At 49.4% G+C, this 12692-nt stretch overlaps 1 protein-coding gene across 11 annotated transcripts; it reads right to left on the minus strand.

Annotated features, from left to right (window-relative positions):
- Positions 1–527: 527 nt before the first annotated feature.
- UBE2L6 (ubiquitin conjugating enzyme E2 L6) lies at positions 528–11662 on the minus strand. 11 transcript variants are annotated; one of them, XM_088789593.1, is made up of 5 exons: positions 10930–11343; positions 6628–6723; positions 5485–5518; positions 2804–2990; positions 528–1409 (listed from the first exon to the last, which is right to left on the minus strand). In XM_088789593.1, exons 1-5 carry the CDS (start codon positions 11181–11183, stop codon positions 1258–1260), a joined length of 723 nt encoding a protein of 240 aa, XP_088645719.1. In that variant the 5' UTR covers positions 11184–11343; the 3' UTR covers positions 528–1257. The 11 variants fall into 11 exon arrangements, 8 of the variants coding, with proteins under 8 accessions (XP_088645719.1, XP_074192514.2, XP_088645720.1 ...); XM_074336413.2 differs by lacking the exon at positions 10930–11343 and adding an exon at positions 10786–10913; XM_088789594.1 differs by lacking the exon at positions 10930–11343 and adding an exon at positions 10786–10883 and having other exon boundaries at positions 6628–6821.
- Positions 11663–12692: the final 1030 nt, after the last annotated feature.

The following is a 12692-nucleotide window of genomic DNA, read 5'->3' on the forward strand; positions in this document are numbered from 1 at the left end:
GATACCCCACATTCTGTCTCAAAAACGTGGTTTTCCAGTAGCTTAGAACCACTGCACCCAGAAAGTTCTTCCTTTGGGTTAAGTTAATCCCTCCAACTCTGGCTGACGTTTGGGCTGGTTTTTGTTTTTCCATTGCTCATTAGCGATGAATCACTGAGCTGGTTATAACACTCCTGTCTGGCTTTATCAGTCACTTGGAGAATGTGTGCTGATGAGAACAGCCTATCACAAAAACACAAAAACAAAATAAGCCAGCTTGGCCATGCGGCAGGAGGTGTGGACTCTGAGGGGACCTGGCAATCCACTGAAGTGCCCTGTGCCTCGCTTGCCTCATCCACAAAATGGGGATATTACCCCTGTGGATGTGTCGACAGCCCCTCTGGCCAGGATGGCCCCAAGTTTGGGGTCACACGAAGCTTGAGGCATGGGAGGCAGGGTCACCACACCTTTTAGCAGATGGCAGCTAAATCCCCAGCCTCCTCTTCTGATGAAACCACCCTACCCCCTCAATGAACACTGAGCCAGACTCCACGATTCATCTGTGACTTTAATGCCTGGACAAACACATGATTTCCATGACTCCCTGTGGACTAGAAGCTGAGGGGTCACTCCTCCCAGCCTAAAGCCTGGCCCCCAGGAAGGGGCAACCTACTGGGACTGTATGTAGTTAGATTCCCAGAATGGAGATCAGATTCGTCACTTAGTGATTCATTAGTAGAAAAGAAAGATTTAGTCCCTAAATCTATACACATCTATCAGCAGCCTGGCTGATTTCAATCACGGGATCGACCAATCACCCAAACATGACTGCCTCCCACTGCTACCGCCCACTTCCCCTCTGACCCCGATGCCTGGGCTCCAGGGGCATTCTGGTTGGCTCCCGGCCTCATTTCTGGGAGCCGGCCTGGAAGGTGCCCTGGGTCTCTAAGATGGAGCAACTAATGAGCCCAGGATCCCCACATCAGACGGTGCTGGAGAGCTGGCCTGTGACTCTGCAAACCTCAAATGCCTCGCTCAACTGCCTGGCTCTGGGGCAGAGAAAGGGAGTGAGAAAGCACACCTGTGGCCAGGTGAACCTGGGACTAGGTCCTCACACACCACACACGTACACAACTAACAACAAACAACCTAAGAAGGAAAAAAAAAAAAGGAAAAAATGAGCAGGGAATGGGCCATCAAGGGACTCTACTCCCCAGTCCATGAGGTCTGTGTGTCCATCACACAGAGAGGATCCAGTGAGGAGGAGCAGAAGCAGAGTTAGGAGGGCCGGGGCTCTCCAAAGTTGAGGGTGAAGTCTTCCGCATTCTTGTGGAACAGCAATGGGTCCTGTATCAGGAGGTCTGCAAGCTCCAAACGTACGGGCTGGTCCAGGTCTGGTTTATTCACCAGCATGTTGAGGGCCTCCAAGACTGGGGAGAGGCCAGATCAGGGCATCAGCATGGACAGAAAAATCTGGGAAGGGGGCGACGGCTACCCACTCCCGGAAGCCCCTGAAACTTCATGCTCACTCTTTCAGGGAACTCCCAAGGAGCTTCCTCAGGATGACGCCACAACCAAAACAAATGCCCCTCACGTTCCCGGCTGATGCTGCCCAAAGCCCTGACTGGTTTAATCAGTGGTTTTCCAACTACATTCCATGGCTTCAGAGATGCTTCCCATCATGGGGGTCGGTGAGATAAGGGGAGTAGCTGAGTCCAGATCCCTTTTTAACAAGAACCACTCCTCTGTTTGGTATAAGGATTCTAAATAAACTTATACTTGGGAAAAAGGGTTGAGGCTAAAAACTGGAAACCATGAGTGCCCCGTGGCTCTCAATCTTTCACAGGTGCCTTTGGGAACCTGTGAAGGCAGTGGTCCCCTTCCCCAGGCATGTGCGCGCACACACACACATGCAGTTCTGAGTTAAGAGCCTTCACAGACCCCCTGAAGCTCATCAAAGGACCACTCTGCCTCTCTCTCCCGGGATCCTTATTCCCGGGTTAAAAACTCCTGAGCTGGTCCAGAGGCAGGACGGGCAGTGCACGTTGATTATGCTCAAAGGCTCTGGAGCCACACTGTCCAATATGGTAGCCACCAGCCATGGGTGGGAGTCTGTGTTTAAGTCAATTAAACTGAACTACAATTAGGAATTCAGTTCCTCAGTTGCATCAGCCACACTTCAAGTGTGCAAGAGCCACACATGGTTAGTGACTACAGAATTGGACAGTGCAAGTGACAGGACAGTCCCATTACAGCAGACAGTTCTGCTGGACGAGCCTGGCTTCACCTCCCCGCTGTGCCGCACACCATCTGTATGACCTCATATGCCCAAGTGTCCTCATCTATTAAATGGGGCCAATGAGAGCTCTATTTCATGGGGTTGCTGGGGGGGATCAAACGAAGTTGGCGTGTGAAGCTCTTTGCACAATGCCGAAAGTGCTTAATTGAGTGTCTTATCATTTGGGGGCCAATCCCCTTAACTGTCGTTTAGGGCAATGAGCCCTGGCCAGGAGCAATCCTTCACCAGGGTCCACAGATTGAGCAGCCGGCCTTCCTCTCCCAAGCCCTTCCCTCTACAACGCAGCTGCTTCTCTCTCCCATGAACTGGGTACCATTGCTCTGTCACACCTACCCAGGTGTAAGAACAGAGGCAGGAGCAGGTCAGCCAGCCCAGGATCTCAGGAGGCATCCCTTCTGTCTGACAACAGGTGCAGCTGAGACCCACAACTTTTATCTCCTCTCTTTCAGGCTTTTCTAACTCAAAATCAGCCCAGTAGCCCCCATCCAGCATCAGCCCCTCCCTTCAGGCAAGGCCCAGCCTCACCTTGGTAGGCCTTGGTGTAAGGCTTCCAGTTCTCTTTGCTGGTGATGGGCAGGCAAACCTGGCCGTCGATGTCCACATTGGGGTGGTAGATCCTGGTTGTGAATGTCACCGTGGGGGGCTTCAACGGGTAGTCCTTGGGGAAGCTGATGCGCAGGTTGAAGGCCCTGTGGTTGTAGGGCGCCTCCTCCTGTATAACAGAAGGGTCCGTTCTGTTCCGAGGCAGCGATGCTCTGAACAGAGGGTTCTCCTTCTCAATTCCCCTCCCTGCCCTCAGCCCAGGTTCCAGGCATCCCCTGCTCCACTTGTACAAGCATCATGAATGGGGACAGATGGATCTGCTTTCATTTGGCAACTGGGCCATGGACTTGTGGAAGACTGGAATCACACAAGAACACTGGCCTGGGAGTCACAAATGTCAGATCTGGACTTTTGCGGTGCGACCATGGGCCAGCACCTCCCATCTTTCGGCCTCAGTTTCTTCATCTGAAAAATGGGTAGTTTGACTAGGTGAGCTATAAGGACCATCTCAGCTATTTTTTTTTACATTGACAATTAACTTTTTTTCCAGTTTTGTTAAAAAATAAATGACATATATCACCGTATAAGTGTAAGGCGTATAGCATGATGGTTTCAGTTACATGTATTGTGAAATGATCACAACAGGCTCAGCTAATGCCCATTTCCTCATATAGATCCAATAAAAAGAAAGGAAAGAAGGAAAATAAATTTCCTCCTTGTGATAAGAACTCTTAGGATTTACTCTTATGACCACTTGGCTACATATCATGCATCCCTAGTACTTAATTATCTTATAACTGGAACTTTGTATCTTTTTTTCTAATTTTTTTAAATTTTCAATTACAATTGACATTCAATATTATTTTATATTAGTTTCAAGAGGACAGTATAGTGGTTAGACATTTGGAACTTCGTATCTTTAGACCACCTTCCTCATTTCTCCCCCCTCCCAACACTCTGCCTCTGGTAACCAGAAGTCTGACCTCTTTTTCTAGAAGTTCTTGTTTTGTTTCAGATTCCCCATATAAGTGAGATCATACAGTATTTGCCTTTCTTGGTCTGCCTTCAAGGTCCACCCATGTTGTCACAAATGGTCATCGCAGCTTTAAAGTCTTCCTGAGAATTACGGAAGAGGAGAAAGACAGATATCCTCTGTTGGGAGCTGTTAGCAACTGCAGGAGAACATAATTATTGGGGGCAAGGAATGGACAAAATTTAGGAAATCATAAGAACTCAGGGGGTTGGGAATGCAAAATGGTGCTGCCGCTGTGGAAAACCATATGGTGGTTCCTCAAAAAATTAAACACAGAATTACCACATGACCCAGGAATTCCACTTCTGGGTATCTACCCAAAAGAACTGAAAGCAGGGTCTCAAGGAGATATTCATACACCCATGTTCATAGCAGCATTATTCACAATAGCCAAAAGGGTGAAACAACCCAAATGTCCACCGACGAATGACTGCATAAGCACAACGCGGCATATACATACAACAGAATATTATTCAGCTTTAAAAAGGAAGGAAATTCCGATACATGCCACAACACAGATGAAATCTGAAGACACGATGCTAAGTGAAATAAGCAAGACAAAAAAGAAAATATTTTGTATGAGTCCACTTATGTGAGGTACCTAGAACAGTCAAATTCATAGACAGAAAATAGAAGATTCATTTCCAGGGGCTGGTGGGGAGGAGGAATGGGAAGCGAGTGTTTAATGGGGACAGTTTCAGTTCAGGAAGACGACAAAGTTCTGAAGATGGAGGGTGGTAATGGGCGCACAACAATGTGGACGTGCTTAGGCCACTGGACCGTACATTTAAAAATGGTTAAAATGGTAAATACTGTGTATTTTACCATGATATAAATAAATAACTCACTCAGGGGCTGGAGTGACCAAGGGGTGGGGGCTGCCAGGACCCAGCAGGAAACTCTCCAAACTTTGAACACCTACTCTGTGCTAAGGGTATGACACACAGCTCATGAGGCCGTGTGGTTACAGGGGTTATAGGGACTTTGGAGCCACCTTCCCTGGGTGTGAATCTTGTCCCTGCCACTCACTAGCTGTGTGACCTTAGGCAAGTAACCTAACCTCTCTGTACTCTTGTATGGGAATAATAACAGACTTCTGCACGGGGCTTATGTGTGGATTAAATGAGTTAATTTATGCTAAGGGCTTAGAACAGGGCCTGGCACATGGCAAGCACTACATATATGTCAGCTATGATGACAACTATTAGGAAAACTTACAACTATCAGCATCTCCATTTTCAGATGAAGAAACTCAAATTCAATGTATGTAAGTGACTTGCCCAGGGCCACAGTGACAGTGCTGGGATAGGAACCCAGCGCTGTGGACTTCACGTCCCCACCCATGAGCACTACACTACACACTAGAAGGGAGGAACCCCAGAAATTGGGTGACCCAGAACAGACCACAGTGGCCTCCAGGCTGGTTGTAAAGTTCCAGATCGTTTCAGAACCTTTGTTACTGAGAAGACAGGAAAAAGACAGCCAGAATGACATGCATTTAAGCACGGAGTCAAGGTTTTAAGAGAATGCCTCTTCCTTAGCAGAAGGCAAAACAGAAACCGTTATGGTCTTGGGTGTGTCTGAAATAAGAGACGGGGCAACCACTGCAAAGATAAATAAAACATCTCACCTTCTTGTCCCTGATAACCAGAAGGGGCTGGGACCTGGGAAGCAGAGACAAGGCCAAGGGTGCAGCCTCAGAAAAAGCTAAAAGATTTTTGCATCTTATCTGTGAGCTTTGACATTTGAACAGCACTACTCCAATATAATGAAGCACTAATATCATTGGAGAATCCCCTCTTGAAGAAAATATTCTCAGTTCAGTTCACTCATTTTTGTGTTCGTTATCCCTGACCCCTTCAGGGTATGGGATGAAATACGCTATATTCTAACAAACTTTTTTTTAAAATTTATCAAGTCTTTATTTTCTGATAGCATAAACGCAATAGATTCTTATATAATAAATTTTGTTTCCCAGTAGTCCATTTTCTTGCTTTCAATTTGTGGCCCAGAAGGTATTCAGATTAGCACTGAATTCACAACAACTGTACTTGGCTGAGGAACACTGTGCAATATTACTCTTAAATTTGTGACTATGTAGGTCTAGGTGCAATGTGGGTAGCATAATTCCAATGGACACTGAATGCTAAAATTGCAAATAATTTTTATAAACATATGTCACAAGAGTCAACCAAATGATAACTCAGCTCTCGTAAAATAATTTTAATCTTAAAATTTGATGTTTATTATTTATCATTTATATTTTGCCTTTTTCATTTTTTATTTTAAATATTTAAGAAAAATAACTTTTTTTGAAAACATGATTATTTTGACAACCTTTTACTGATGCCTCTCATGTTCAAGAGCTCGGCATCACAATGGTCTTGACATAACGAATGTCTGGATAACACTTCAAGGTTGGCATAATTCGGGAAGCTACTCTTTACCCTCTACCAACTGTGGGAAAAAGGAAGTTTATCCTTCTCCCTTCACAAAGATCCAAAAGATCTTTTTTCTTTTTTTGTTTTTGGATGCCGTTTGTCTGCTGAAGCTTCTGTGGTGGGTTTGGCAGCTACCCGTTTGAGGAAGGAATCTCCTGCTAAGTCCAAAAGTCTTTTAGTTTTTTCGTCAGTTGGCCTCAACCTCAGAAGCAATCACTCCAGAGAGAGACACCCTCTGCCAATGACAGACGCAGCGCCCATCCTAACCCTCCCTGCCCAGGCCCCTGGCCTCAGTCACCTCGACCCAAGGCCATGATCCTGGGGACACTCACGGGAAGGAGGAGTGTGTGCCACTCCAGGACGTTGGCGTCCTCGCTGACCAGGTTCCGCAGGTACCCGGGAAGCTCATTTTGCAGATCTTCCAGCTCCTGTGGGGGCACAGTGAGGGGCAACTGGCTAGTCTCCCCTACTTCAGCCACCGTCCCCTGCCCCAGCACAAGCTGTGCCAAGTCCCACACAGGACACCCTAGGAGACAGAAGCCAGCAAAGTCAGAGCCCCCATTCCTGGAGCACTCAGTATGTGTCATGCCTGGTGCCGAGTGCTGTAAGTGACGTCTCCGATGTCAGCCTCAGCACAGCTCTGGAGGTACGGGGATACAGAAGGTGAAGGACTTGAAAGTCAACTCTCCTTGGAGCCTTTTCTCTTGATACCAAGGCACTTAACCTCTGTCCTCTAGTCCTTTTCCTAGCGAGTCACAAGGTCCTAATACCCTCCCTCTTTCCTTCCTTCCATAGCATCCACTGAGTGCCCAGCATGATGACATGCCCTTACAGTGCTCATGGCAGCAGAGACATCAACCATGCCTGTCAGACTCCTCCCGTCCAGGGCTGGGGAAGGACAATGACTCAGATGCACCACAGCAGAGCAGAACTCTATACACCAAGCAGAGAAACAAGGGGACAGGAGTGACCCACCTTCCCAGAAATGTGGCCCAATCACCTGGAATTCTCCCATCAGCCCTTTCCTGAGCATCCTCTATGGACACTTGACTAAGGCAGAGCCCAGCTCTCAGAAACTTCATTGGAGTAATGGTGGAAACAGGAATGTGGTTATGCGGACAATGTGTGCAGACATAATGGGGAAGGAAAGGAGAAGGCAACAAGAAGGCTTCGTGGAGGGTGACAATGAGCTGGGCCACGCGGAATAAAGAAAAGCCCACCATGCAGAAATGGGAGAGGAACCAAGACAAAGGGCCCGGTCAGAGTAAATGTGCATAAGTGTGTACTATACAGGCAAGGTTAATAGTTATTACAGGAAAAGGGTCCCATGGTCAAGTACATTGGGAAACATTAGCTAAACAGCTTTCTTTACTATAGGACTTTCCAAAGTCTTTATTTAACATGCTATTGTGTATCATGAATCTCCCAGACGTGAGCCCACAGCATGCGGTACTTCCCAAACGTATTTGACTAAGGAGCCCTTCCAGAGTCCATCCTGTGGAACAACAGGCCTCTTTTTATTGACGGGGGGCAATTACAAAATTAAAAGATATTCAAGGGCAGGTCTTATCCTCTGAAACACCAAATAGTTGTAAACCAGTGGATCTCTACTGGGGGCAATTTTACCCCCACAGGGGACACTTGGCACTATCTAGAAGCATTTTTGGTTGTCACAAATGGGAGCATGCTACTAGCATCTAGTGGGTAGAGGCCAGGGATGCTCATAAACATCCTACAACAAATTATCTGGCCCAAAATGTCAATGGTGATGAGGTTGAGGGACACTGGTATAAACAAAGGCAAAGACGAAGCTTCCCACAGCCGTTCCGTGGTTGGGGAGGGGTCCTTTAACACTGTGGACCGCCTAAACTTTCTCTACGGCCCCACATATAAACACACCCTGTCCCCCGTTCCTAGCTTCTAGCACATACTCCATCTCTGTTCATACCAACAAACTGCTTCTTGCGTCTTCTGCCCAGAGTATATTCTATGACCCTCATTTATCTTTTTTTTCCTCAATTACAGGTGACATTCAATAGTATGTGTGGGGACAGAGCCCCAGAAAGCAGTTTCCAGGCTCTCGGCCTCACGTGGACAGGTGCTGGCTCAGGTGGTGGATGGCCATCAACTGTGATTGGATGGCCATCAGCTGTGGCTTGTTGGCCATCAGCTGTAACCAGTGAGCCACTGGTCACTAGTGTAACTGCTGTGGCTATGCTGGCAGAGAATGGGGGCTAGCAAGAAGATGGTGGCTGAATCTGCAAGCGGTGCAGTGAGGGTTGAGAATTGTATGGCTCCTGTTTCCTGTTTCTCCAACCCAGCCGCCAGTGAGAATGTAGTGGTATGACTCCCCTATCTATGGCTCCGTGGGTGTTCCTTTTTGGCCTCACCATGTCCTGCGTTCTTATGTGGGGAGTGGGACCAGAGACCCCGCAGGACGCCCCTCAAGACAAATGGCGCAGCGAGCAGGGTGCCCCGCCTGACTCCCCGCACGACAGTATGTTAGTTTCGGGGCAGCCAAGTGGCTCAGTTGGTTAGAGCACGAGCTCTGAACAACAGGGTTGCCCATTCAATTCCCACATGGGGCAGTGAGCTGTGCCCTCCACAACTAGATTGAAGACAATGAGCTGCCGCTGAGTTTCCAGAGGGGCGGCCGGATGGCTCAGTTGGTTAGAGCGTGAGCTCTCAACAACAAAGTTGCCAGTTCAATTCACATATGGGATGGTGGGCTGTGCCCCCTGCAACTAAGATTGAAAACAGCAACTGGATTTGGAGCTGAGCTGCGCCCTCCACAACTACCTTGAAGGACAACAACTTGGAGTTGATGGCTCCTGGAGAAACACACTGTCCCCCAGTATTCCCCAAAAAATTAAAAAAAAAAAAATACTATGTTAGTTTCAGGTGTACAGCATAGAGGTTAGACATTACCCTCATTTATCTTTACCCCAAACTAGAAGCATCTGCTACTTCAAGTCCTAGTTCCAATATCACCTGCGTCTCTTTGGCAAGGCCAAGGTTGAATGAAGCAGCTGTGGGATGAACACTTCCCGATTTTACTGTAACAGGGAACACTTGGACTTTATCAGTTACAGATGTGTTCTGCCAACTTTTCCCCAAGCCTGAGGATGTTGAAACCCCAGTGAGGACACACAGTTCTTTCCTGAGGCCTGTGAGGAAATCACCTGACTCAGAGGAACAGAAAATGAAAGTAGAGAGGCCACTCAAATCCCAGCTCCCTCACTCCCTACTGGCTGACCATGACATCTAACTCATTCTCTCTGAGCCTCAATTTCCTCATCCGTAAAATGGGGGTATATGACTTATCTCACAGGGTTGCTGTGAGAGTAAGATGAAATAAGTAATGTAAATGGCTTGTCACTTAATTGTGCCAGTGGGATAAATACCAAATACTGGCTCCTAGCTCTTTCCAGTTTGACTGGAAAGACTCTCTGCCCTGTTTTGCTGCCAGCCTCCAGTTCTGGATTGCGCCTGCGCTGGGTGCCCCAGTATGGGACCATCTTCTTCTCAGAGGCTGAGGACAGCAGGCACTCCCTTTTACCCCCCTCACTCTGTCCCCAGCACCCTGCACATTGGAGGGGCACTTTTCAGAGATTCAAAGTCTGGGGGACGTCAGACCCACTTCACTAAGATTGCTCTTCCTTCCCCATCTAGCTCCATCTGCTCGGTATACCCCAGCCCTGCAAACACCCTGGGTTTTCCCACCTCCTGGGGAAAATCCTCCCCTCCCCATCCTTCCAAACCTCACTTCAAATTGTGTCCCTATTTGGAAAGAAAGCTCAGCGAGGGCAGGATTTTTGCTAATCTCTGCCTAGAATAGGAGCCAGCACACAGTAGGCAGGCATTCAACACTTGTAGAATGAATGAATACACACACCTACTCCGGGACACCTTCCTGGTCTGCCTTGGCAGCTTTTCCTCCCTGGAAAACCCCGGGAACTTTTCTCCTGACTCCTACTCAGCATCCAGACTTCTCAGGATTCTATAATGTAGGTACCAAATTAAAGGGTGGGTCCTCGGCCATTCCAAGGCAAGGACCTTGTCCTGGTTATCTCTGTTCATAACCCACCCACCTTCGCCCCCCACCCACTCCTACCCCCACCCCCACCCCCAGTAGAAAGCCTGGCTCCTGAAACCCTTGATCCCCTGAGACGCAAGCAATTGTTATCACAAGTTTCTGGCAGGAGAAAAGAAACTGAAACCAGTTTGAGGGAACGGGCTCATCCGCATCCCCAGCGTAGCTCCGGGAGCCAACGACACCCCCGCCGGACATGCCCTCGCCCCCCAAAACTCCAGCTCTGGCCCCCCTGGAAGACCCACTCCTCCTCTGGGAGGGGCCGGGGATTACAGGGTTCAGCCAGCCCCGCAACCCGGACAAACAAATGCTGAAGCGGAGTCCGGGAGAGCGAGGAGGGAGGAGGAGGTGGGAAAAGCGAGAGGAGCCGGGAGAAAGGGGTCGTCCACACAGTTACCTTCGCCACCCGCTTGCTCGCCGTCATCTCGGCGCGGAGTGTGGGACCCAGCGACTCCAGCGACACTGTACTCCGGCCGGCAGCTTGGTGGCGCCCCGCCCCCCGAGACCCCACCTCCCGGGGCCCCGCCCGCGCGCCGCTCACCGGTGCGCACGCCGGGGCAGAACGGACCTGATCCCCGCCTTCTTGACTGACACTGGGAGCCGCCGAGGGCTGGACCGTACCGGCCCCGGCCCGGTCCGCGGCGCGGTGGGCTTGGGTCCCCAGATCTCGCGCTTTTTGTCGGAGGACCCCGAAGGCGTAGGAGCGCGCGACACGGCCGGATCCCTGTATCCCACTGGGGGGCACTGTGCACCAGGATGTGAGCGCTCGGAGGCGCAGGGCTGGGGTCTACGCATCCGGGTTCTGGTTCCAGCGCGGGTTCTGGTTCACGCTCCACCGCCGGACGCCGTGCAGGGAGACTTCATTCTCCCCGACGCCCCAAACACACAGTCTCCCTAAGTCAGTACAGGATGTTGGCTATGCAAACGTAGCTCCCGGACTGTTCGTTCGGCTGCCTCCACCATCAGTCCGCGGCCCAAAGACACACACACACACACACACACACACACACACGCCAGCGGCCAGCGAATTTCCGGAGCCCCCTCGACAAGTTATTTCCCCTCTCTGGGCCTAATGCCCCATCTCTAAAAATGGGTAGGGACGACGTAGACTATACGCCCTCCAAGCACTCCTCCCCTGGCAGCTTGAGATCCTTTGTGAGGTTCAGCCTTCGGTGGCCCAAATGCAAGGACGTTTCTTTCTCCCAGGTGGTTTGCTTGGTGAAGAGCACCGCAAGGAGGCGCTGTTGGACCCATTCGCTCTTGCTTTAGTGTTTGGGTTCTTCATTAGATTTAATAGTCAAGTGTCTATTATGTGAGGATTGGAAAAACAGTTGGGGGGGGGCATTAGCATGCATGTACTATACTGAGTGTCAGGCACTGACTTTCGTGAACAGCACGATGAGAAAGTGGGCTCCTTGTCCTTGAGGATGGATGCATTTTTCATGCAAAGTGGTAAGCACAGGATACATACAGGGAAACATCTGATGCTGTGGGAGCCTGGAGGAGGGTCACCTGATGCAGCCTCAGAGGGGGGCAAAAGTATCCTGGGAGAGAAAAAATCCAAGTGAATTGCAAAGCATAGTGAGTTAGCTAGAGTAAACACGTGGGATGAGGGTTGTCCCAGATGAGGGGACAGCACAAGCAAACGTGCAATGTATGGAAACTGAAAGCAGTTCCATAATGTGGAACAAAGTCTGTCCAGCACCTTCCTTTCTCGTACAGAAATCCTGCATCCCCAGAGTAAATTCAAAGTCATGGATTTAGCCCAGCCTCCCCATCCTGGGATGGATCCTAACCCCCCACACAGCTGGGTGGCCCATGGGCGTGGCCTTCATATTCTTACACAGTGCAGACCTCTGTGTGTAAGAATGAGTCCCAAAGAGCCCTGGACTCTTGTTAGTTCTACATCTGCACCCCAGTGCCACATGGCCTTGGGTGGGCTGTGGAACCTCCCACCTGCTTCCCAGGGCCACTGCCAGGCTCAGCTCACAGAAGTGGAGGAACTTTGAAAATTGTAATTCCCAGATATAAATAATCAGGATTCAGTCCCAGCTCGACTATTATTGGCTGAGTAACTTGAGCAAATTACTTAACCAGTCGGTGCCTCCATCCCCTCATCTGTAAAATGGAGCTAATAATAATGAATGGGAGGAGTAATGAATTGATGTTTGGACAATAAGTGATAGTCATAATAATATAGTATTTGCCTCTGTGTGCCTGTAGCATGTCTGGAAGGATACGAGATACTGTGAGGGTCTTTGGGGAGGGTAACTAGGTGACTGGGTATGGGATGGGGAGGAACAC

Source organism: Rhinolophus sinicus, chromosome 14 (genome assembly GCF_057876585.1).
Source record: "Rhinolophus sinicus isolate RSI-liver-muscle chromosome 14, RSI-T2T, whole genome shotgun sequence".
Taxonomy (NCBI): domain Eukaryota; kingdom Metazoa; phylum Chordata; class Mammalia; order Chiroptera; family Rhinolophidae; genus Rhinolophus; species Rhinolophus sinicus.